Source organism: Archocentrus centrarchus, chromosome 20, assembly GCF_007364275.1.
Source record: "Archocentrus centrarchus isolate MPI-CPG fArcCen1 chromosome 20, fArcCen1, whole genome shotgun sequence".
In the NCBI taxonomy this organism is placed as follows: Eukaryota; Metazoa; Chordata; class Actinopteri; order Cichliformes; family Cichlidae; genus Archocentrus; species Archocentrus centrarchus.
In genome coordinates this window covers 20,082,747-20,107,242 of record NC_044365.1, presented here as the reverse complement: position 1 = coordinate 20,107,242, position 24,496 = coordinate 20,082,747, and the positions used below count along the sequence as shown (strand labels likewise).

The 24,496-nt window shown below is 41.8% G+C and overlaps 3 protein-coding genes across 10 annotated transcripts in view; 2 read left to right on the top strand and 1 right to left on the bottom strand.

Annotated features, from left to right (window-relative positions):
* Positions 1-11,464, top strand: part of abi1a (abl-interactor 1a) — a 51,062-nt gene extending 39,598 nt beyond the window's left edge. For 2 of the 8 annotated variants that reach the window (XM_030756595.1, XM_030756594.1), the window contains 6 exons: positions 2,018-2,118; positions 3,995-4,117; positions 6,607-6,861; positions 8,298-8,384; positions 9,138-9,323; positions 9,409-11,464. In XM_030756595.1, coding sequence (XP_030612455.1) covers positions 2,018-2,118; positions 3,995-4,117; positions 6,607-6,861; positions 8,298-8,384; positions 9,138-9,323; positions 9,409-9,584 — 928 coding nt within the window. In that variant the 3' untranslated portion in view covers positions 9,585-11,464. The remainder of the gene's footprint in view (positions 1-2,017; positions 2,119-3,994; positions 4,118-6,606; positions 6,862-8,297; positions 8,385-9,137; positions 9,324-9,408) is intronic. The other 6 variants (XM_030756597.1, XM_030756598.1, XM_030756599.1 and 3 more) reach the window with 4 other exon arrangements.
* Positions 11,465-11,529: 65 nt separating this feature from the next.
* pdss1 (prenyl (decaprenyl) diphosphate synthase, subunit 1) lies at positions 11,530-16,750 on the bottom strand. The gene is made up of 11 exons (XM_030756602.1): positions 16,540-16,750; positions 15,835-15,893; positions 15,615-15,747; positions 14,745-14,875; positions 14,457-14,598; positions 14,266-14,377; positions 14,074-14,183; positions 13,891-13,971; positions 13,636-13,749; positions 13,457-13,537; positions 11,530-12,616 (listed from the first exon to the last, which is right to left on the bottom strand). The coding sequence occupies exons 1-11, from the start codon at positions 16,711-16,713 to the stop codon at positions 12,476-12,478; spliced, it is 1,278 nt and encodes a 425-aa protein (XP_030612462.1). The 5' UTR covers positions 16,714-16,750; the 3' UTR covers positions 11,530-12,475.
* On the top strand, positions 16,663-24,485 carry LOC115799434 (protein adenylyltransferase SelO-like). The gene is made up of 20 exons (XM_030756603.1): positions 16,663-16,842; positions 18,641-19,084; positions 19,166-19,284; positions 19,378-19,506; positions 19,734-19,798; positions 19,889-19,945; positions 20,327-20,425; positions 21,364-21,431; positions 21,529-21,616; positions 21,693-21,762; positions 21,851-21,923; positions 22,000-22,083; positions 22,175-22,304; positions 23,289-23,333; positions 23,429-23,510; positions 23,587-23,679; positions 23,817-23,893; positions 23,987-24,030; positions 24,165-24,244; positions 24,343-24,485. The coding sequence occupies exons 2-20, from the start codon at positions 18,859-18,861 to the stop codon at positions 24,463-24,465; spliced, it is 1,752 nt and encodes a 583-aa protein (XP_030612463.1). The 5' UTR covers positions 16,663-16,842; positions 18,641-18,858; the 3' UTR covers positions 24,466-24,485.
* Positions 24,486-24,496: the final 11 nt, after the last annotated feature.

Below are 24,496 nucleotides of genomic sequence, written 5' to 3'. Positions count from 1 at the left end.
TATGCCTAGCAGTTAATTTATCAACACTTGACTGAATTAAGTACAGACTGAAAGAAGGTGGAGCAGCGGAGAAAGAGCTGAGTGCTTTTTTATTTCACACCATTTGGAAACAAAGAAGGGCAACGAAAGCAAAAGCAAGGGAAGAGATAAATGGGTTGGCAAAGGAATGGCAAGTTATAGAGGGATTAGAACAGATAAATCCAAATCATGGAGATGAGGAGGTACGGTGTTGACTTTAAAAGAGGGATGACCCAATATTGTTTAGCGTCTATCTTCACAGACACTTATCTCCTACTGCCACCATCGTCCTTTAGAAGAGTATCCCCCGCTGTTTGTGCCTGGAGAGCCCGAGGGCCTGACTGACACAGATCAGAGAGGAGGAGAGGGCAGAAGGGGAGGGGGTGGGGGGGTGGTTGAAGGGAAAAGGGGATAAAGAGATGTGGGGTGGGGTGGGGGGTGGGGTGGGAGTGAGCAGGGGTTCAGTGGGGTGGAAGGAATCAGAGGAGATGAGGGAGAAAGGGGTTCTGGTAGACGAATGGGGAATCACTTTACAGGCGATGAAGAGATCAGAGAAAGAGGTCGAGGGATGGTTAAGGGTGAAGGAGGATCAGTTGAAAAACAAGGATGAAAGCAGCAGGGGGAAAGGGGTGGAGTGGGGGTGGGGGGTGGAGCAGAAATGTGGATCAAGGCCAGGCCGCGAGAGAGCAAGAGAGCGGGAGAGGGATTTATATGGCCTGACCATCGATCTATGAGCTTTAGGGTCATACACAGGGTGAAAATGCAGAGCTGACATACATACTACATACACATGACCTATATTCCAGTGCCGGGCAAAGCCGATGAAATCCAGTAACAACAATATGTCTGATAAAAGCTATTTTCAGCTGCTCTCTTATTCATAAGGGGTCACCAGAGCGGGCAGCTCTGCATATTTGATTTGGCAAATTTTTGTGCCAAATGCCCTTTCTGACACAACCCTGCTCGTCTCCATCTGGGATCGAACTGGTGGTCGTTTGCTCGTTAGGCAAATCTGTACTAACAATATGTGTTATGTACTTTTTAAAAGGGAGGTGGGCATCTCCTATATGCTTGTTATTCTGTAGGATTTTATTTCATAGATTTTCCGAGAGGCAGAGGCCATCCTCAGCAGGTCACCCCTCCATCAGACACACAACTGCGCTCTCACAGCTACAGTCAATTTAGAGTCACCACTTAACCTAACAAATAACTTTTAGAAGCTGAATTTTTTTTTTGCATTGCATAAACAGCCTGTCTGTCGGTATGATGAATTAGCTTTCAAGAGTTTGTACGTTTTTATCCCCTAAAATCTTACCAACAAATCTCCTTCTCATAAATATGTGCTGGCTACATAAACAGCGCCTGCATATGTGGTTAGTTTTGTGTTTTGTGCAGACTGATGTTCTAGTCATACAGTTGTGGCTTTGTTCCTTTTAGTTCATTCTCTAAAAATACAGCATGCGGAACATTTAGACCGTTTGGCAGGGACTCGTGTCATGTACAACAAAGTGATTGTTCACCCCCATTACTCTCAAAGTGAAGCTCAATATTGGTGGTTATCATCCACAGTGTATGATGATCACTGTAAATTTGTATTTGGGAGCAATTGGAGTATCACAAGCAGGATATTTTTAGGCAGTTTGCATGCTGAATGCTTAAATATCCTCTTCAATCCTGGGATATGTACTTTTATTCAGTTCCTCTGACAGACTGTGACGAAAACGGCTTCAATAGGGTGACTCATGTCTTTTTCGCTTGGGTGTGTCACCCTGCAGCTCAGTCTTAACAAGCCAATAGACTGAATAGTCTGTAAGGGCAAACGCACACTGGTGTATAGGAGTGTTACTTTAAAATGTGAAGTTTGCAGTCTAATAATTCTAAATGGGACAGAGAAGCAGCAGAGTCCCCTGTATCTGCAGTGTTACCTGCTGTGCAGTCTAAGCAGGTTGCCCTGAATAAAACAATGTCCTCTTTTTCTTCTCTCTCTCCCCTCCCTCAGTGGAAGCAGTGGGGGCAGCAGCAGCAGGGAGAACAGCGGCAGTAGTGGAATTGGCATTCCCATCGCCGTGCCTACACCTTCCATCCCCAACTCTGGACCAGGTGAGCTCGACAGTGATGGTGACTTTTCTTTACCATGGCCGGTCAGTCTCCAAAATGTGCTGATCTTCAGTGAGGGGAGCATTGCACTCAGCTCACTTCAGGCATTTTGTAAAAACTGGGGGAGTCTAAAAAAAAAAAAAAAAGAGTTGTTAGGGATTTTATTGGCATTTTTTTTTTAAAGCTTTTTTTTTTTTTTTTTTTTTTTTTTGCCTTGATAAGAATGCAGGGAGAAATATTGGTTATTTAATAAGCAAGAAATCTCTGTAAATCCTCGGGAATGATGTGTGTTGAGTTCTGGTATGATTTTCACCCAGTTAAAATGAGATAATGAGAATACAGGACTGTGCTGTTTGGCAGGGTACACACCACAGACTTTATATAAAATCTAGGTGTCACTTCCAGGTCTGAAAGTAGTGCCATGCATTCTTTCTAATGGCTCTTAGCCCAGTTTCACAGAAATCGATGAGAATGTGACCCTACAGCTCACTTTACCTTTAACCCCAGTAAACACTTTCCTGATGACAATGTATCCTCAGCTGATTTGTCATTTGGAGAGGTGTTACCATGTCAATCACATGTCATAGTAAATTATCTAAATAATGATTAAGAATTAAAAAATGACACCTCACAAAGGGAAATGCATTTAAGAACTTGAACTTAAAAGGCATTGGTGTATATCTCAGCTAAAGAATCATGCTTTTGCTCACTTGCCACAAGGGGTCACCACAGCAGGTAGCGCTACATATTTGATATGGCAGTTTTACACCAGATTCCCCTCCTGATGCAACCCCAAAGGGGATTTTGCATACTCTAATAGTACCCATGAAAGGCTGTTGGTTATTTGTAGGTATAAACAGTCTCACATGTGATTTTTAGTGCACTAAATCACATAATAATTGAATTTTGAACTAACCCCTGGATTTAAAAATGGCAAACATGCTTAACTGGAAGCTGGACCTCAGAAACCGCTGGGAGAGCTCACAGTTGCTGCTAGTTGTCCATCTTTTATGTACAGTCTGTGGTGTGCATCTTTGTACATCAAATTTTGCTCTTTCCTTAAATTAAACAGTTAAATTAAACTTCCCTTATGATCCAAAGTGCAGATCTGGATCAAATTATTTAAACAAATACATTTTAATAAAAAGCAAAAACAAAAAACTAGCGTTAGAGCTAGAAATAAAAAAAAAAAATAGAATTTTAAAAAATCTGGAGGAACAAACATCAGGGAATACGTTTGTTTTTAAGCATGTAATATGCATATATGATGCACTATGTGTAAATACATCATGCTATTGGCAGATAGAGGGAGTGTGCATCACAAAGCCTATGTTTACCAGACAGGGATTATGGAGGCCCATTGTGTTCTAAGCACAGCTGATTCTCTATCCTACTGTGTAAATAGGCCAAACTGCGTGAGGCCTGACACTTTACAGTTGAACAGTAAGGCTCACGTAACACAATGAGCTACACATAGTGTTGCGCTGTACCATAATCACGGGCGGAGATGGTGACATGTTTAAGTTTTGTTACAGATATGAGCGCGAGTATTTTAGGTTTATACAGCAGCTGTTTCACCTCAGCGCCAGGATCGGGCCAGCAGCATCTATCTACAGCACTCCCTCTCTCTCTCCCTCTCTTTCTCTCTCTCTCTCTCTCCATCTCTGTGCTGTGCAAGCTGGTCGTCATGGAAACAATTCATACCGCAAAGTGTGTCCAAGTGCGCTCCGTCTCGGCGAAGTCGAGGAGCTCCTCTGGCCCCTGAGGGTTCTTAAGCAAATTGATATGATGTTATGTAATAGAGGTGTAGGAGGTGGCGAGGACACGCTCTGCTCCCGCCTCACCGTTAAACGGTCACTAATGTGAATCTTCCTTTCAGTCTCAACCATGACCGCTCCCCCGGGAGCCCCTCCGCCTCCCCCACCCCCTCCTCCCCTACCTCCACCTGCTCCTCCCATGGCCGGGTTTGCCCCCCCAGCACCGCCACCACCGCCACCCATAGGTGAGATTCCTCGAAAAGCCGCTTGTGTGACCTCCGCTGACTGGATGGCGGATCATCACCATGGTCTCATGGAGGAGATGCACAAAATAAGGGTGCTCTGGGTGCGGCTATCTGATTGTGCACACTGCAAGCAAAGGGTCCTCTTAACAAATCTTATTATAACCTTTTTTTTTTATTATTTAATTAAATAAATCAAGCAATAAAAATTCCCCCAAAATAAAAATGGAAGCAACTGCGTCATCATTAAAAGATTTATGTCATCCGTTTAGGTTGAAGCAGTATTCGCTAAATGAAATAAAATTATTAAGGAAATTAGGGAAAAATAAAAATCTAATTGGCTCTCGTCAAGTGTTGGCCATGATCAGCTTTTCCCAGCCAGTGAACTCACTGAACTAAACCAGCCAAGGATTTTTGGTTGCTCAGCTCTGGAGTTGCTTGCAGTGTGAACAGAGGTTTGTGTTTCTATTATGCACAAACGCAACATTTAAACTTAATCCTTCATGGTGGCGGCTCGGTGGTGGTACTCTTCTTCACTGGCATGTTACTGGTTAATAAAGAAGTCTCATGTCACTGAGGGCCTGTCTAAAGTTAATCAGTGCCTGTAGAATCTCTTAAATTGGTCATTTACATTTGATTTCAAGCTGTTGTGTGACTTTGAGACTTCCGTTGCACAGGTCCTGTATGTCACTGATCGAATTGATTTTTATTTCCAAAAACATGATTGTGATTAAAGCTACACCAGGCAACACTTTCCTGAATTCAAGCCTAAACTCAAACCCGTCCACATTTAAAGCTCCTACTTTAAATGTGTTAGTGGATATTTCAGTCTCATAAGTAACCCTGTCATTAATAATAACATTTGAGATAGTTTGCAACTTTAAATTGCCTAATTTGATTAGCAGCCCACTGTCTCTGTTCCACATCTCTGCTAGTTTGTATGTGTGTGTACACCAGCTGTAATCACAGCTGGTGATGTGACAGGAAAAAAAAATTTTTTTTTGCAAATAACAGTGTTCTATTTATATCAAGTTATCAAAAAAAGATTTACACTTCTCCAAACTGAAATGGGCTGCATATTGGTCATTATTATAAATGTTCACCCATTAACTGGCACAGCTAAAGATGACTTGCTGATGCAGCAAATGTAACATCTGGCCTGATTTTAAAATTACAGTTGCTGAAGGATCAAACACCAGTGGTTCGCTTACCAAAAACATGGCTATAAATAAATGTTACACGTAGTATATTTAAAACAAATTTGGCCCTATGTTACGTTCTATCTTTTGATGCTGCAGTGACCTCTTTTCATGTAATTAATTGCTTTTGATTGAACATCATGCTCGACCCGTCCTTGCAACAGACTTAGAGATTCCTAAAGACTTCACTGGCTAAGTGTATTGTTTCAAAAAAAAAAAAATGATATGGAGACTGTAAGAGCCACAGCAAATGCCACATAATGATTTCAGGGTAACGGACTCCCAAAACATTCAGCCAGCCATTTGGGTGCTTCAGATACTGCCTGATGTAGCTTTAATTTACACTGCCTCTGAATCACTGAGTCATGATGCTGGGATTGATTTAGAGTCCGAGATCTGCAAAGCCGAAAAGCATCCAGCTGTTTGATTGGTTATCCACTGGTAAGTGTCTAAGTCTGTGCGGCAGCTGCTCGTTGCTCATCGACTCCGGTAATCTTCAAATTTGTGACCGAGATGATCACAAAACACAGAACATTTCTGCTCCTCTCTCTCTCTTCCAGCTTTAATTATTCTGCTGGTGCCGCTATGGAGAAGTTCATTTGTAGTTGTGTTCCTCTGAATCTTTACTTCCTCCGGTTCCACCCATTTCTATCTGAGAACGCGGTCTCCTGAGAGGACGTATATTATCTGAAAATGTGAACAGGAAATGCTCGAGCAGAACAAAGGGGGGGGGGCTTTAACCCCTCCTCGCCCTCTCTATTTTTGTCACTCATGCAAACACGCACATTGCTTCAATCTTCAAATATTTCAGTGGATTCAAAGCTGTTTTTCATAGAGATGCTTCAGTTATTCTTTGACGAGTGCAGTGATGCGCGTAATCCTAAATGCTACCTGCAGTCACTTCAGCCAAAAGCCGAAGGATTCATCTATTCTGCTGCCACCCTCTTATTCCTCATTTGATCCTTCTTTTCCTTCTTTTCTAAGAAAGCTACATTTAAGATTACTTCTTAGGACTCCTCATGAATTACATCAGTTCCTGTATAATCACTTTACAATCTCTGTTGCTTCCCCTGCTTACGTACTTCCTCCAATTTGAATTTGTTTTTTAAGTTTATAAGTTTGTGGGGCTTTAATCAGTATTTAACAGCTTATGTTATCTCACATGGTGTTGATGATTCATGTTTTGGTTGCCCCCCCCCCCCCCCCCCCCCCCCCTCTTTTTCATCTCCTCTAACCTTCTTCCCTCTTTTGCTGCCCTGCTTGGCTTTCCTCCCTGTCTTTGGGTGTTTTTAGCTGTGGCCCCTGGACCTGGTCTGGGTCCCGCTCCAGTGTCGCAGTTTGGAACCATCTCGCGGCAGATTTCACGGCACAACCCTTCCAACTCCTCTGTCTCTATGGTTTCGGCCACGGGCACCTACCGGCGGGCGCCGTCGGTCACTTCACAGTTCTCCTTGCAGCAGCAGCAGCAACAGCAGCTACAGCAGCAGCAGCAGCAGCAGCAGCAGCCTCATATTAATGGAGGCACTCCTGGCTATGGCCAGAACTCAAGTAAGGTCCCTCTGTCTCCAGCTCCCAACTGCTTTATAGATCCTGATATCACTGAAGCACGGCAGTAGTGGAATTGGCATTCCCATCGCCGTGCCTACACCTACAGCAGGAAGTAAATGATATCACTGAAGCACAAAACCTCACATTCTTCCCAATCGTGCAGCCAAAGCGAGCTAACCTTTGTAGCCACAGACCAATACTTTGATATTTGCAAGTGAATCACTGTTTTCTGAAGGTCAGGCTCATGTTCTTGTCAGAACTATTGACTTTTCCTTTGAATCTGAAAGTGCAGGTTAAGGCTTTTTATCTAACTGTGGGACGTCTTTAGTATTGATGCAGAGTGCCTCGTCCTTGGATTCTCACGCAGATGCAATGCAGGCGATCGATGTTTGCCAACAATGCGGAGTCAGTCTTTGGCATCATGTAAAAACTTAGACAAAGTTTACCTGGCTGTGTGTTGTACTCTTGTAGTTAGATTTATACCTGTTGTTAGCCTCACCTCAATTATGTCTATATCATTAAGGGATATTTTCATGTAAATGAATTAGGTGGGGGTCAAGAAAATAAAGACAAGGCGCAAGCATCATTGATTTTTAAAGGGTAGGCTTACAGCTTGAGCTAGCAGGAAGAGATAGGTGGCTTTTGAACTTGCTGGGAAAGGTGGTCACGCTGTATGGATCCCATTTACAGATCCAGATGACCTCCAGATGTGCCCGTTCACATTCCAAACACTGCATTCAGAGAGAATTTACACCTTGCCTGTGGTTTTCCGTGCACAGCTGCAGATTCCATGTAGCTTTGTCATCTGTTAAAGCCTAAAAGTGCATTCACTGAAACACTGTTCTCTTGCTACTACTTATTCACAGCATTTTAACCCACAATTAATCACGTGATCTGAGGAAAATTATAGCATCAGAATCCCAAGTACTCTAGACACTACTACAACAGGTCCAAAGGGAGTTCAGCAGCTTTGAGAGAGACAGCTAAGTTTAACACTGCCCCCTTGTGGCTGTTAGAAGTCACCCCAGTTTTCATTTACTGGAAACAGCCTGACCGACAGAAATCAAAAATAATCTGGTTTTTATCCTCTTGCTCCGGTGATCCCCTGATACCACGTGAATCCCATCAGTCACAGACGTCACTGAACCTTTCTGTAGTGACACTGAAGCGACTATAATTGGAAGTAGTCTCTTAAATAGAAATCAAAAAGCACGTTAGCCGATCATTTATTTAAGCATTCAGTCTGCCACTATGGTGCTTAGCTCTGCTTATATTAGATATGTGCAGTTCTTGCAGTGAGTTTGTGTTGACTGTTTGCTTGGGGGGGTTGGGTTGCACTCTGAACTGTCTTCCTGGTAACTGATGGGCTTTGTCTTTTTCTCTTTCTCTGATGCTCACTCTGTCGGCCTTCCTGCCTGTTCTCCACTGGCTTTCAGTGTCTGTCGCTCCTCCTCCTCCCCCCATGCCCCAGCTGACTCCACAGATACCTCTGACTGGCTTTGTGGCCAGGATGCAGGAGAGCAGTAAGTGAAAAGGCTAAGACACGCAGCACTTTCCTCTTTATCTGTGCCAATTGTTCCAACTTCCAGAACACCGAGCATGCACTGTGCGTTCATCCTGTCTGTTGAGAACAATTAATATCGTCCTCTTGCAACAAAGAATGTGTCTCACTGGACTCCACTCATTATTTATGTAGCTAGTAGGCAACTTAACTTGTTTATTTCTACAGCTATGAATCTAAACTGAATATAGTAGCGGTATAATACACAGTTGCTGCATTAATCTCTTGCTAGGCACTAAAATGTACTTGTAGCACTACAGGGTCACACTGAGGTGAATGAAAGCCATTTTAGCTGACATTTAACTCAAAAGTCCACTTTTTTTTTTTTTTGATTGGCTGCCCCTCGTCTGGCTTCCTCAAGCAGAACCTGGCACTTGGGGGTACCACCTCCTCCTTTTTGACAGAATGGGAACCAGAAAACAAAATCATTTCTCGTTGTCTAAGTATTCATAAATGATATACAGGAAAAAGTGAACATAAATATGCATGCCTGAATGGACTTTCAAAGCCACAAGAGCACAAACTACACATGCAGCATGTCATCCTTGAGAAGCCTTGTAGCCTGCTTGAATATTACACACACTTTGCATGCCTTGATATTATTTATTATGCATGATTCTGCCGCCGTCCTCCTCTATCACCAGGGCCATCTTATGACTCCAACCCAAAAAAATAATAACCTCAAGTAGTCTCACTTTTGATGTCTGTTCAATAGTTGCAGATACTCCAACTCCACCTCCCCCTCCCCCTCCGGATGACATGCCCATGTTTGATGACTCTCCTCCGCCTCCGCCACCTCCTCCAGTGGATTACGAGGAGGAAGACGCCGCCGTCGTGCACTACAACGACCCCTACGCTGATGGAGACCCCCAGTGGGCTCCCAAGAACTACATCGAGAAAGGTTTGCTTAAGGTTTCTAATCATTTGTGGGCAAACCCATCCATTAGGTGCCGAATCTGAGCTCACACCTCGCTTCCTGTTCGCAGTGGTGGCCATCTATGACTACTCCAAGGACAAAGATGACGAGCTGTCTTTCATGGAGGGTGCGATCATTTACGTCATCAAGAAGAATGACGACGGCTGGTTCGAAGGCCTGTGCAACGGCGTCACCGGCCTCTTCCCCGGCAACTACGTGGAGTCCATCATGCACTACGCTGACTGAAGGGACCTTTCAGTAAAAGTAGTCTATTTATTCGGTCATATCATGATCCACAGAGAGACTGACAGCAGAAATCTGACTCCTGAGATGCATAACCCCTTTTTTTTTTTTGATATGACAGAATGTTCTTTCCCTTACTGATTGCAAATAAAATGAAAGTTATATCTATTTAGTTTATTTTGGTGTTATGGAGAGGTGGGGAACATTTGACCTTTTTTTGACGAATCGGACTGCACACGCTCACACAGTTGAAGGATGTATGGTGAGAGCTTGCCTGAACAAAACTTTGTGAACAAGAGTTTTTAGGTTTGATGGAACAAAAAAAAAAAAAAAAAAATGTCACGTAAGCACCTTCAGTTGAAGTGTTGATGTACCGTCGGTTGTAAATAATGTGAGCTGCAGCCACTTGGGGTTTCTGTAATGTAAATTCAGCGAATGTCGATCATATGTTTTTCATTGGTGAAGCCCTCCTCCTCAACTCTGTAAATGCAGACGGCCGGTTGATAATTCAAATTTAAATCCTGTAAATCGTGATTCAGAGGGGGAAAAAAATTACTTTGGAAAATAAGTCTTGGCATCAAAGCATGCAAATTTTTCGATATAATGTTATACGTTTATTGCCATTATGCTTTCATTATGTTTTAAATGTATTCACCTTTGTTTTTATTTACACTGTTAAAATCACTGATTTATTTTTAAACTCTGACGTAAATGGCAGGCTCTTCCACTGCATCTCCCTCCATTTTTGTTTTCTTAATCAAATTGAAGTTGCATTAATTAAGAGTTTGAAGCCAGAGAACACATTCCATCCATCTGGGCTCGTTGTGAAAAATTTTAAGATTGCGTCACATCACTGTAAATGTTAAATGCAGAAAATATGGAGGATGCTTCGATAACTGGCAATAATGGACTGTAATTCCTGTGCAAACGGGTGACAAATTAAAGGAAAATCTTGAACTTGTGACCCCCTACAGCGAGAGGGATTGGTCAGGTCATCAAATCTTCTCCTGTGGCTCACTTCTGAACCCCTGTGTTGGTTTTACAGGATCAAAGTTGAATTTTATCAAAATAATTCAGGACAAAAGCAGCAGCACTTTTCTCTATAGCAAAAGACTAAGTTTGTCCTTGTCTCACAGTCTGAGAGAGTTGTTTTATTCAGTGATGAAGCATTTCTACCATTTCTGGGATGGTAATACTCCCATCCTGGGGTACAAAGGGTCACGTAATCATTTTAGTATGGAATTTATGTGAGTCTCTGGCCTTTGAAGTCACCAGATCTCACCGCCATCATGAAAACGTCAAAATGAGGAGACTATCTTCTGGAAGAATTTCTCTCTCCAGTACATTTCCAGAGTTCTGGAGGCCCGACGCCTTGCTAACACTTCCTGCAATTTGTCACCCGAGACCGGAATCGTCCTTCCCGACACTGCCACGCGACAATTCAGATGTAATAACGTAGACCAATAAGCAGCTAATAGCTCCTCAGTCTTCTCGACGCACCAACGGCCTCCTCTGGGTTCAAGGGCCGTGCTGAATGCTAGGAACACGTAATCCTCTGGGCTGCACGGGTGTACATAATACGGCAAGTCCAGTGTAATCAGCCAGTCGATATTGGGTGTCTCTCAGGTCTAAGAATCATCTTGTACTTTTTCGTGCTGGTTCTGTCATCTAACACGACCTCCAACTGCAGTGCTGACACTACCTGCTGTGGTCGCCATTCATCATTTCAGGATACTGCAGCTAATGCCTTGATGTTTGACCCAATTTCTTTTATTTCCAGCTCAATTTCATCATAAATCTCTCTGCCCTTCATTTGTGTATATAACATGTTGATTGAGAAATTAATGTACAGTCTTTTATAATAAACAAATCTATGTACAACATGCACGTGTCATGATTTTTGAGAAGGAAGAAAAGGTTTGGCTTAAATACAATTAAAAAAAATAAATAAATAAAAAATTAAGCAGTTGGTTTATTGAGCACACAGTCATTGTAGATGTTAAGGCCTTGGTTGTTACAGGACACTTTGCATTACAGAAGTAACCTTATAACATTTCACAAAGTGAAAAAAAAAAAAAGACACATGACTGATTGGCTTTTGAGGTGAGGACGGCTCCAAACACACCGACAATGATGCACTTTCATCTCATTTGGAATTACACAAATTTTGCAACCCCACCGCAGCTCAGCACCAGCGTGCAACAAACTGTCCACTCACAGTTGGCTAGTCTGAGCCATGGCAGGTAGTTGCAGTTACAGTACTATAAGCAGTCAAGGGTTTAGTTGCAGTTTTCAGTGCCATGTCATTTGTGATGCCAGTAAGGAACGGAAACACAATTTTCTATAAATATCAGATGCATTTACATGTTGTAAGATGCACTGATAACGGACTGATTTTTGTGCTTTCAACAAATATGGTGATATTTGTTTTGTCACATCAATTTTGCCCTGGATAAATGTTCAGCTTGAGTAAGGAGGAGCTGATGAACTTTAAAACTAATTTTTATGAAGATTCTTGTTAGAAATAAATATTTATAATTAGCATCACACATCTGTCAAAGTGATATTTTAAACATTGGGAAGGGCCCCAAAATGGGTGCATCCTTAATATCAAATTTCAAGTCACTGATTCACCATGATGTACGTTTTGACAGTGGTTAATAGAGCCGTGATTCAGTTCAGAGACCTGCTGTTTTGTTCTGTCAAACCAGCTGGCTGTCACATTAATGCAGAGTTGGCACTCAAACCAGCAACAGAAGTCTATCCAAACCAAACTCCCATCGCTTCTCTCACCATTTCTGTCCAACCCTGCTGGTCTAAGGACATAAGGGTGGCGGGTGAATTGCTTTTCGCCCCCCGAGTAGCTGCCTGACGAGAAGCCCAGCAGAGGAGGATCATTTGTCCCTGGTGAGTACCATCTCTGTGAGCCTGATGAGGGCATCTCTCTCTGGGGATGGCCTGAGCCTACTGATCTGTCTGATTGCTTCTTGACAGTAGCGCTGGGCCAGGTAGTTTGTCTGTTGCACACCATTGCTCTAAAACAGGAGGAGGAACAGCCAGATTATTAATGTTTTTATTAGGCTTTTTATTAGGCAATGTAGGCTTTTTAAAACTGACATGGACAACAATTGGGTGATAATATTAGTCTTATGATAAGTCAGTCGGGCTCTACTATTAATAAACAGCAAAGCTCAACTCTTTAGCTAAACACATACTTCTAATGGCAGTTTTGCAGAATTTTGTAAATCTGCAAAATGTTCCAGCAGTCACAGCTAATAACCTGGCTAATACACCCCTATGGTAATATGTTGGGGCGTGGCAGCATCATGTGTTAAGAGAGCAGTGAAAAATTAATGAATGAATAAAAAGACAGTTCACCTTAAAGCGCAAGTAACACCAGGTTAAGATATTTCTTCAAAAAATGTCCTTGACCAAAGCACTAGCTTAGAGCTAGAGCTGGTCCCCACTGTTCTTAATATCTAGGACCCATCCCTTTCTAAGAGGAGCAACAGAGTTTCATCTTCAGTCAAGACAACACTGGAGTGGCTTTGGGATAAGTCTCTGTCTGCTAGTAAGCCAGCCAAATCCCAGATTTAAAGTCCAAAGAACATCTGAAGAGAGACCCTGAAGACTGTAGTTCAGACACTTTCCCATCTAATCTGACCGAGGCCCAAATCCAGGTGTGACTTGTGCTTGCACAGATTTACAACATTAGACTTGAGGGTGTAACTGCTGCCACAGGGACTTCTACAAAGTAGTGAGTGAGTCTGAATATGTCTGCAAATGATAAATTTCTCATTGATAATTTCACCGATTTTTCTTTCAATCTAATTCAGAAAGCAGACACTTTGCTTACAGTGTATTATGGGTCATACCTGAAGGACATACTGCCAGGCTCGATCTACGTCTCCTTTAGCGCTAAAACGTCTCATGATCATTGCATGAAGCTCAGGAAACTGAAAAGCCAAAGGGTAAAAACTGACTATAGGTCATGGCCCACAGTGTGTCTGTACATCCTGAGTAACTCTGATGGGGGAGGGGTGGGGTGTCTCACCTGCTGGCAAGCAAACAGGACCGGACCAGTAGCCAAACCCAGTTTCAGATCGGCTGCTGCGGGCTTCCCCAACTGACTGGCTCCCGATGTGAAGTCCAAAACATCATCCACTAACTACAGGACAAACCAAACTTCCTTTTTACATATACCTACTATGTAATTTGAATCATATCTATATAAAGAAAGGCACCACAAGGTAACAGAGGGCAATTAAAAATAGTAATAAACTTATGTGATTCAAGGAGTAACTGGTACCTGAAATGCAATGCCAACATTCTTCCCATACTGGTACGCTATTTCATGAACTTCAGGATCGGAGTTTACCAGAATGGAAACCTTAAATCGAAGAGAGCAGACAGTTAACAAAAAACATTAAAAGTGCAGAAAATGAGGCTTTTCTGCATCTCTGCTATTTATGTGGAGACAGAACGTACATACTGCTTTACAACTGTTTGCAATAAGACTCGCTGTCTTCTTGAAGGTCTTCTCGAGGTAGTGTTTGAATCGCTCGTTCTCGTTCTCTTTGGAACCCAATTGCATGAATTCACCTGGAATGACGAGGTTGTATGTGAGCAAACTCTTCCTGCAAGTTACGGCTTCCACATACTGCTTACTGATGCCAATACTTACCTCGTACCAGGTCCTCTATGACCTGGGCTAAAACTTTCACCACTGTAATGTCACCGATACGAGCCAAGGCCATCGAGGCAGCTGAGAGGATGAAATCTCCAGCTAAGATAGCCTGGAAGAGAGGAAACAAATGACATACAAATGGATGGCTCAGAAAAACGTATCAGGCCGAATGATTTTGTCTCCCTCACCTTTTTTTCACCCCACACTTCATTAATCGTTCTCTTTCCTCTTCGCTTATCTGATCCATCTATGACGTCATCATGCACCAGGCTGGCAGTGTGAATCATTTCAGAGATCATGGCGATGGCCCGCTGCCCTGGGAGCAAATCTCTACAGTGGGCAAAAACAGACGGCAGATTGCAGGAAGTTAGATGCAATTATAAGATTTGTCACAAGGCATGGCACATCAGGACTCTGACCAGTGTGTCACAGTGCACAATTAAAAGTGAATTACAACTGAGTTTAGGGTCGTTTACCCGGCTCTGTCGCTGTGGATGTTAAGGGCGCGAGCCATCAAAACTACGATCATTGGTCGGATCGCCTTGCCCTTGCCATCGAAGTAGTACTCACACAGAGACTTCAGCTCAACTTTGGATACAAATAGTTCCTGTGAAGCACAATAATAAAAAAAACATATGTGTTTTATTTCAGCCATGATCAACTAGTCTACAGAAAAACGTTTGACTCTGAATCAACGCCCATTATTAAACCGTCACAGCCATCGCAAAAGGCCCTTTGAATCAACATGTTTCTGACAGAGTTCCTTTTAGTTTCAATCTTCTTTCTATGCCTAGCTGAAAACCCCCATTGTGACAGCAGGGTGTGGTTTTGCTTAGTTGCAGGGAGAGATTAGGGGCAGATTGGTTCAGGGAGAAAATCAGTGGAGTTGAATGAGAAAGCTTGCAGGCATGGGTTAATCTGCTTCTTCTTACACAAGTAGTGTGCTGGAGCCCAGCAGTCCTTTGCAACTGCTATAACTCAAGTCAGTTTAGACTTTTTCAACATAGTGCAAGTTCCCAATAGCACTCGACTCAAGACATTTTAAAGGATAAAAACCCTGCAATATTAATGACTGAACCATAATGATCCAACCCCTGTGAGAAAGCACTTAATGACAGCCGAACTAAGCTTTTTGTGGGCAAGCGATGGGCACAGTCTTGATGTTTGTTACAAACCTGTGCGTGTATTAAAGATAATGTTTGTGCTGAGCACAAGCCGCTGGCAATAGCAGCCTCTGTAGCCTGCTGTAGCCCGGTGAGGACCAAGTTAGGACTTTTAGGGTAGTGACAAGATACCATAGGGAAAAAAAGAGGATGCGCTGGAACGACTATCCTGCGAGGACTTACCTTTTTGATGTCATCATACAAACTCGTAAGGTCTCTTTGGGCTAACGTGAAGGGGTCCTTCGGCTTTGCGTCGCTGTGTGTCTTTCTGCAACAGCAAGTCTGTAGTGTGGGAAGCAGCAACCACGACTGCTGTCTGGAGAGAAAAATACACAAACATTTATACACAAGCATCTCAAACCGCGCACTCGTCAGAAAATATCTGGACTACCTCACAACTCACCTAATTAGAGAAGACTTAACGTTTACAGTTTTCAAGTTTACCTGTGCAGCTGTTGGTGGCTGAAAGTGAAAGAGACATAATAACGATGAGCTCAGGCACATGCAGCACACCAGGGTTGCAGAGGTTCCAGCACCCTGGAGTTAGTTGAGATTATATCATTTAAAACCTACATGTGATTCATACTTCATAGACCTAGAATTTAAGCCCTGGGTGCTTAAGTCTGCATATAACAACAATAAGAAGAATGAATAAGTTCATAGTAGCCTGGATCAATACAAAATAGAAACAAGATTTAATTTCTGCTTAAAATCCAAGTGTCACATTGAATGAATGAATGAATGAATGAATGAATGAGGTGTAAAACCAGTCTTTACAACTTGGAAGCTGACAGGAAACTGGTTGAGCTAGACAGATAGCTGGCCAAGTCAAAGCCAGCTTAGGTTCCAGGAGCAGGTCTTAAAATTTGAGCTCTGAACAGACCTCAACAGGTCACCAGTAATTTCATTTCTTCTTTTTAAAAGAAAATTATCTCTATAGATTACACGGTTACAGTTACACGGGCACGGTACAAGTATTGTTATATAAAGCAGAAGTGGGCTCAGTCTCTAAACCACCATTCAGCTACTACTCGGCAGTGTATGACCTTCCTGGTTTTGAAAAGTCCTCCATGCCGGGTGTCCTGCTTCTTATTACCCGTAGACTCACCCTGGTTTCCGGCCTGGGGCTCCAGGACGCCCGGCCCAGTGAGGATGCGGAAGAAGATAAAGGCCTGCCTTTCAAGTGCCAAAAGCTTTCAAATATACTGGTGGCCGTGCAGCTAGCAGACAATCTCCGGTACTGCCTCCACCACGGTCCCGCCATGACATTCCCCACCCTCATGTACCGGAGGACGTTACATGTCGTAACAGAAACCGGAAACCACTAAACGAATTTCCGGTGACGTCTCATAACGAGGATGACGAGGAGCCATAGGCGAGAGCTAATTGCGCAACGATTTGACATGTAAAGGTATACTTAATTAGTTTTCCTCCAGGCTAGAGCTGTAAAACATGTTTTCATGTTTTAATATAAGTGCTTGGGACGAGGCTAGTTGCTGGGTTGCTAATAGCTAAGCTAGCTCGCGTTTTCACTACAGTTATTATTTGGGGTGTTAAGCTAGGATAGGCTCCAGCCCCTCCGGGACCCTAAACAGGATAAGCGGAAGAGAACGGATGGATGGATGTGTAATAAACTAACTTAAAACTTGAAATTGTCCTGTAGTGTTTATTTAAAGTTACACATTAAAGCTTACAGCCAAATTTCAGGTGTTGTTTAAGGTCGTATTTTATTTATTACATATTGAAGTTAATAAACTCTTAAAAGTTGACTGAAGGAGGGGTGTAGTATTCATAAACATGTGAAACTGATTATTTATTTACTCTGATGCGGTTTTTTAACTGCGCCGAAATACAGTTTTGAGCTTCTTTTACATTACTCGTGTATTTCCATTTAAAAATTATATTTGACTTTACTCCTTGGTAGCCTAATAATGCAGATTTTAAGTACAGATTATATAATTAACCAACAGTTTGTTTAACCAACTAAACTATTTTAAATAAATTTTAAAATGGTTCTACATTGAGTATTTCCACATTTAAATTATGTATACACGTTAATGGATAAATAATTAAATTTTAATGACATATACCATCCAAATGTTGATAGTTTACACAATAAACACTCATGAGATACACTGTGCTGCTACCAGGTTGGAGCCCCTTTTACCTTTCTTCATAGCACAGATTCAGCAAAGTGCTGGAAACATTTCTCTGAAACTTTGGTCCATGTTGAGATGACAGTGGCACACAGTTGCTGCAGATTTGTCAGCTGCACATCCATGATGTCAGTCTGCCCTTCCACCACATCCCAAAGGTGCCCTATTGGATTGAGATCTGGTGACTGTGGAGGTCACTTGAGTACAGTGAAGTCATTGGCCTGTTCAAAAAAACAGAGTTTTGTGACACAGTGCTTTATCCTGGTGGTGAATATGGGTACACTGTGGTGACAAAGGGATGGACAAGGGTTTGTCAAGTAGATACCACAACATTACACCGCCACCAGTTGCCTGAATTGTTCATGCAAGGCTGGATGGAGCCACGCTTTCATTTTGTTTACACCAAATTTTGACCCTACCAGCTGAATGTTCCAGCAGAAATCGAGTCATCAGACCAGGCAATTTTTTTCAAACTTTCAAACCAGTGTGGTCTTTGCTGCTGTAGCCCGCTTCCAGTTTTGATGTGTTGCTGGTTAGAGATGCTCTTCTGCATACCTTGGTTGTATTGAGTGCTTATTTGAGTTACTGTTGACTTCCTATCAGTTTGAAACAGTCTGGCCATTCTCCCTTTCTCATTTTTGCCCAGAGAATTGCTGCTCACTGGATATTTTCTCTTTAACCCTAGAGATGTTTATGGAAAAATCCCAGCAGATCATCAGTTTCTGATATATTCAAATCAGCTTATATGACACCAACAAACATGCCACTTAAAACACATTTCTTCCGCATTCTGATGCTCAGTTTGAACTTTAACAGGTCATCTTAACCATGTCTACATGCCTAAATACATTGAGTTGCTGCCATGTGACTGGCTGATTAGATAGTTGTATTAACAAGCAGTTGAGCAGGTGTACCTAACAAAGTGGCCAGTTAGTGTATCTTAGGGATCTTAAGTAGTATTTTTACTATCTTAGGTAAAAGATAAGCTGTTTGACTTATGAAGATGACCGGGGGAAGAGTAATTTACCCTTTTCTGTATTGTTTCCCTCACAGCTACCTTTAAGGCAGTGGTTCACAAAATCTGGGGTGTGGAGCCACTGCAGGTGTGGTGTGGATAACCAGTTGAAAAATAAATCAATTTAAAGTGAGTAAATCTTATTATTTTTAATGTTAATGAGTGATAAAACTGGGATGTTTGGCATGAACTTTTCAACTTCCTGAAGTGGGACAGTGAGACCCAGTGCTTTAAGGCAACTGCTCCATCTGTGGAAATGTGGAGCATCTGTGGAGCACTGCTCTGTGCTCTAGTGGCAGCATCAAGCGTCACACCTGTGTATGCCCTGGAGTTCTGCCAAAGTATTGATCCTAAGTGTCACAATCCTGACGACACAGCAGCAAAGAGCCAATCACACACTGTCCAGTCCAAGTGGACTTTAAATGCTTCAAGCCTCATACACGATCTGGACCAGTTCAGAGTCTCCTGTAAGAAGCTAACAGGTAAAACAGATTCTTGTCCTTACAGGTAAAAATATAGAGGATGGCACTAATGTTATACAATCCTCTCTGTCCTTTCTGCAGAGGCACTCCCAGTTGACAAGGTTGATGGCAACTTTGTTCGCACTGTGAAGAACTGCATATTTTCCAAGTCCATCCCAACCCCGCTGAAAGGTCCTTTAAGGTTGGCAGCAGTCTCTAAGGTGTGGATGTCATATCATTGTCAGCATCACAGGCCCTATAAAAATAGTTTCACTATAAAATAAATTCATTTATATTGAAATTGCCATTAACAGGATGCCATTGAGGGGATCTTAGATTTAGATATGTCTGTGACTCAGTCAGATGACTTCCTGCATTATGTGAGTGGTGCCAGGCTACTGCCGGGGTCTGTGCCACTTGCTCACAGATATGGAGGCCATCAGGTAAAGATGTTTTTGTTTGTTCTTTTGTTTTAGTGTTATGGCTTGCTATTCATTTTATTATTTTATTATTATTATATTATTGTATTTTGACACCCCCCCAGAAGATACAAAGTTTTTTCTTGTTCAGTGAGTCAATTAACAAAAGCAAAGAAAGTTTGTGTACAATCTGAGGTTTAATCTAATGACACTGACATTTACACAAGAATATACTTTTCCATCTGCAACAGTTTGGATACTGGGCAGGCCAGCTGGGTGACGGTCGAGCACATTTCCTCGGTCAGTATTCAAACAGGTAAGAACTTTTTTTAAAATTAAGTTTTGATGTTTTAAGTAATTATCTGCCAGTTGAAGCCTTTACATATTATTCTTGTCAATTTCATAGAAAAGGAGAAGTTTGGGAACTGCAGCTTAAAGGATCTGGAAAAACACCATATTCAAGGTATTTGAATATCTACTTTATATATGTGTGTGTGTGTGTGTGTGTGTGTGTGTGTGTGTGTGTGTGTGTGTGTGTGTGTGTGTGTGTGTGTGTGTGTGTGTGTGTGTGTGTGTGTGCGCGCAAAGGAAAGGCATGTGTGTGTGGAGGTAGTGAGTGTGAGAAGTAGGGACAATAATGTAGTGAAGGAGGACTTGGAGGGAGGTGGTGTGATGGAGGGTTAGGGAGAGGGTGAGATGGAGGTAGAAGATTCACTGTGGTGACCCCTAAAAGGAGCAGCTGAAAGAAGTATTAATAGTGTGTATAGTTATTAGTAATAGTATGCATAGCTGTGAAATTGTGAAGCCATGTAATGCAACTGTAAAAGTTTGCATCTGACTACAGGTCAGGCGATGGCCGTGCTGTAATCCGGTCTTCTGTCAGGGAGTTCCTGTGCAGTGAAGCAATGCATTTCCTGGGTGTTCCCACCAGCAGAGCTGCCAGGTGAGAATGATGCTGTTAAATAAAATGAAATAAATGTCCTGTCTTGCTTAAATGATTTTGACTAAGTTGATCTAAGTTGGATAGAAGACCATAGTTTGGCCTTTTTTTCTTTCTATTTTTTTTACCTTAATATTAATTACTCAATCTGAATTTGAACAGCTTTCACCCTGCTGGAAACTGATGTTAATTATTGGGCAGCATTACTCTGCTAGGCCAGTGGTTTCCAGATGTTGTGGCAAGGCACAGTCACATGCTTTGAACTAATTCCAGGTGTGCCAATGAATGAAATGTAAATTGACGATATTGGTGTACATCAAATCTTCTGACTGACAGTGAGGAGGGTAACATTTGTGAGAAGGTAAAACGGGCCATTTCCTTCTGTGGATAAAAATCCACAAAACCAACTAAATTAAAAAAAACTATCCAGAAAAATTACTACTATGTTGACATGTTTGAGTTCCTTCATCTGGCAATATAATCCAAATTGTCAACATCATTTCAGATGACATGAAGGTTATTTTCTGCAGGTGTGATTCCTGGTGGGCCTTGAAATCTTGCTTTGCCTTTTGTTGTGCCTTGAGCACAAAGAGTTTGGTTGTGCTAGGCTGTGCCAGCATACAGTTTATGTTAGATTAAGATATTTCACCAGAAACACCACGTTATGTTAAATTGTTGAGGCTTCTAAAGCATTAGCTGTGTGTCTGGAAGGATGTAAGAGGAAGATTTAAGAACCTGGAATTTGTTGACTATTCTTTCTAACCCGGCACAGCTTTACTAAGCTTAATAAACTAACAATGTCTCAATACATCAAGAAATTTGAGGCAACATTTTTGGCAACTGTAAAAAGGCAGAAGCGTTTTGTAAAAAATTATAATACAGAATTTGTGTTGATTGTTAAGTGTTTAATATTTATCGGCTAATTATTTCCTTTAATTTAGTCTAATTGTTAGTGAGGAGCCGGTGTTGAGAGATCAGTTCTACAATGGAAATGTGAAAACAGAGAGAGGTACAGTGAATTACTCATGATTGAAGCCTTTCATTTCAGTCTGCACGCTCTAATTTTTAGTAATCGAGCACAATGTTGCCTCTTTTTTCCCCCACAGGAGCCGTAGTTCTGCGACTGGCCAGGTCGTGGTTTCGGATTGGATCATTAGAAGTTTTATCTCAAAGTGGAGAAATAGATCTCCTGAGGTGAGACTGCCCGGTCCCCTCTGGCTTTCTTCTGCACCCCCGCTGTTGTGTAACATGTGCTGCAAGTTTGTAACGAAATTTTGCTGAACTTTGTGATAGGTGAACATTTTCCTTTTATAACTCCACATGACCCAGAAAAATATTTAGTGAGTAATAAAAAAAAGTGTGCTTGAACTGGATGCACTGCTTGTGTTTTAAGGGGATACATTTTTGAGGGCGTGTTTGTCTTTGCAGGTGTTTTTTTCCACAGTTGTAAATGAAACAGCACATCTGATTGCACAGTGGGCGTCGGTTGGCTTTGCCCACGGTGAGAAAGTGTTGTGGTCGAGCATTTTATCCGTTTAAACCAACACCACTGATAGCTGTTGCTGTTATCACAACAGGTGTGTGCAACACAGACAACTTCAGTCTTCTTTCTATCACCATCGACTACGGACCGTTTGGCTTTATGGAGTCTTATAACCCCAGTGTGTACAACGTTTCATGTCTCTTTTGCTCCAAAATAAGGAGAATCCTCTTGCTGTCATTTGTCAAACAAAGATATTTTTGTTTTTGCAGATTTTGTCCCCAACACGTCTGATGATGAAGGCAGATACAGCATTGGAGCTCAGGCAAATGTTGGCCTCTTCAATCTAGAGAAACTCTTGGTGGCTCTGAGTCCCGTGCTCACAGAGACACAACAGAAACAGTAAGAATACAACATCAGTTTGTGTTATTATATATGGGACTCGACCTCTTTTAGTCATTTGTACAAACTGCAACAACACTTCTAGTAGTTAATTCATGCAGAAGCCTGTGACCAACCTCGAATATAGAAGTCATTTTCTGCTCTGTTTGAAAAACAAAAGCACAGAAACGTGCAAAAAAAGTTAAAAAAATATTTGTTTCTTGTCATCATACCAAAGAGAAACACAACACTAAAGCTCACCACACTACTGAAGCTGGCCCACACAACCACAGACCAAAAACAGGACACACTTATACCCACCCACACACACACACACACACACACACGCACACACACACACACACACACACACACACATACATACATACATACACAGAACTACAGTTTTCCAGTGAGCACACGGGCGATGATAAGAACTTTTGGAATCACGTTATCTGGAGGGATGAGAAAAGTTCTTTAGGATCTTTTTGTGAATCTAACTTTATACCAGCGATGAAGTATTGTGGTGGAAATATTCTGCTTCCTGATTTTTCTGGTTGAAGACAAAGTGATCTGAAAGTTGAATCAGATCATGAAAATGATCACAAGAACTCTATAACTCTACCAGTGTATGGTTTAAAAAGTATAAATATGGACCCGCCTAGTCAAAGATTGGGTTTAAATCCTGTAAAAAATTTTCAGATGAATTTAAAATAGATGGAAAAAATGCTCAGACATGTTGCAGTTGAAGGTGTTTCTAGAGGAGTGGTCAAAAATAGAGCCTGGCTGAGTCTATTCATTTATGCATTTGTGCAAAACACCTACAGAAAGTTGTTTCTGCTAAAGTGAACAATGCTTCTTCTTATGCTTGTACGTACCATTTTCTGCAGAAATATTTCAGATATTTATTCATAGCTCTTTATTACACCTTTATGTTTGTTATTGTGACTTCTTTCCTAATTTGAAGGCAAATTTTTAACTGTTTGTGATTTTATCCTTGTCCAGGGCAAGAATTATTCTAAAAGGATATGGTAATATTTACCAAATGAGGTGAGCTCCACGTGAAATGTCATCTCAGTTACGTTCAGCAATCCAAGACTGGAGTAGCATATTATTTACTGCGTTTATTCCTGTCTCCACTTTAGGATTCACCAGATATTTAAAGCAAAACTGGGACTTCTTGGTGACGATGAGGACGATAACTACCTCATTACCGTCCTGCTCAGAGTGAGCAAGTTGCACTTCAAAATCAGTTTAGTCCCACTTTCTGTCCTCTCGCTATAATTTCTCTTTGCCTTTCCAGATGATGGAGGACACAGAGTCTGACTTTACCATGACCTTCAGGGAGCTCAGCGAAATATCAGCTAAGCGGTTTCTTAACAGGAACTTCACACAGGTGGAGCTAGAAGTGATATGTTATGCTATTTTTATCACTACATTTTGTGTTCATTGCTGTGTTGCATTTGCGCAATGTGCATTTCTTCCATTTTAGGCAAGCAGGAAATGTAAAAGATTTTATTTGTTCTGAATCAGATGTGGGCTCTTGATGACCTGTCACGGCATGAGCGCTTTTCTGATTGGCTTAGCAACTATCTGCTCCGGCTCAGTAGGTAAGCAAGTTCACGTGAGGTCATTTTGAATTCACTTCCTTCCAAAAGGATGTTTGTTGGTGTGAATAATCTCTTTCCTCTGTTTCTGTTCAGACAGCAGGACGATAGCGATTTGGATCGTCAACACAGGATGAAAAGTAAGTCAAACTCCTCTAAATCATCACATTGATTGAAGCACGAGGGATATAAATATTTATATTCTTAGAGCTTTGTTATGCGGTGGTGAGAGAAACAGGAAGATCTTCATCTGATTGGATTAAATGTTTTACAGATGTTAATCCAAGATATGTGCTGAGGAACTGGATAGCAGAGTCTGCCATAAGGAAAGCTGAGAAGAATGATTTTTCTGAGGTATGTGTGATAAAATGACCCGTCGCCCAAAACAAACAAAAAGACACCTGAAGTTGTTTACGATTTATTTCTATGACAATTTACTTGTTAACCACTAGGTGGAGCTGCTGCACCACGTCCTGTCCTCACCCTTTGTTACACAAGAGACTGCAGAGGAGGCGGGCTATGCAGCAAGACCTCCACAGTGGGCAAGAAGGTTAAAGGTCAGCTGTTCCTCATGAGTGATTTCTAAATAAAGAAACTTACTTGCAG

What these genes read in the sequence shown, in the direction of transcription:
- pdss1 (XM_030756602.1), bottom strand. Translation starts at nt 16,713, where the DNA reads ATGAGGGTGGGGAATGTCATGGCGGGACCGTGGTGGAGGCAGTACCGG. An exon ending in ATGTTGGCATTGCATTTCAG is followed by an intron (nt 13,750 to 13,890) that starts GTACCAGTTACT and finishes TTTGTCCTGTAG; the next exon opens with TTAGTGGATGATGTTTTGGA. An exon ending in TCCTGTTTGCTTGCCAGCAG is followed by an intron (nt 13,538 to 13,635) that starts GTGAGACACCCC and finishes TTGGCTTTTCAG; the next exon opens with TTTCCTGAGCTTCATGCAAT.
- LOC115799434 (XM_030756603.1), top strand. Translation starts at nt 18,859, where the DNA reads ATGTGGAGCATCTGTGGAGCACTGCTCTGTGCTCTAGTGGCAGCATCA. An exon ending in ATGACCCAGAAAAATATTTA is followed by an intron (nt 21,763 to 21,850) that starts GTGAGTAATAAA and finishes TTGTCTTTGCAG; the next exon opens with GTGTTTTTTTCCACAGTTGT. An exon ending in GGTAATATTTACCAAATGAG is followed by an intron (nt 23,334 to 23,428) that starts GTGAGCTCCACG and finishes TCTCCACTTTAG; the next exon opens with GATTCACCAGATATTTAAAG.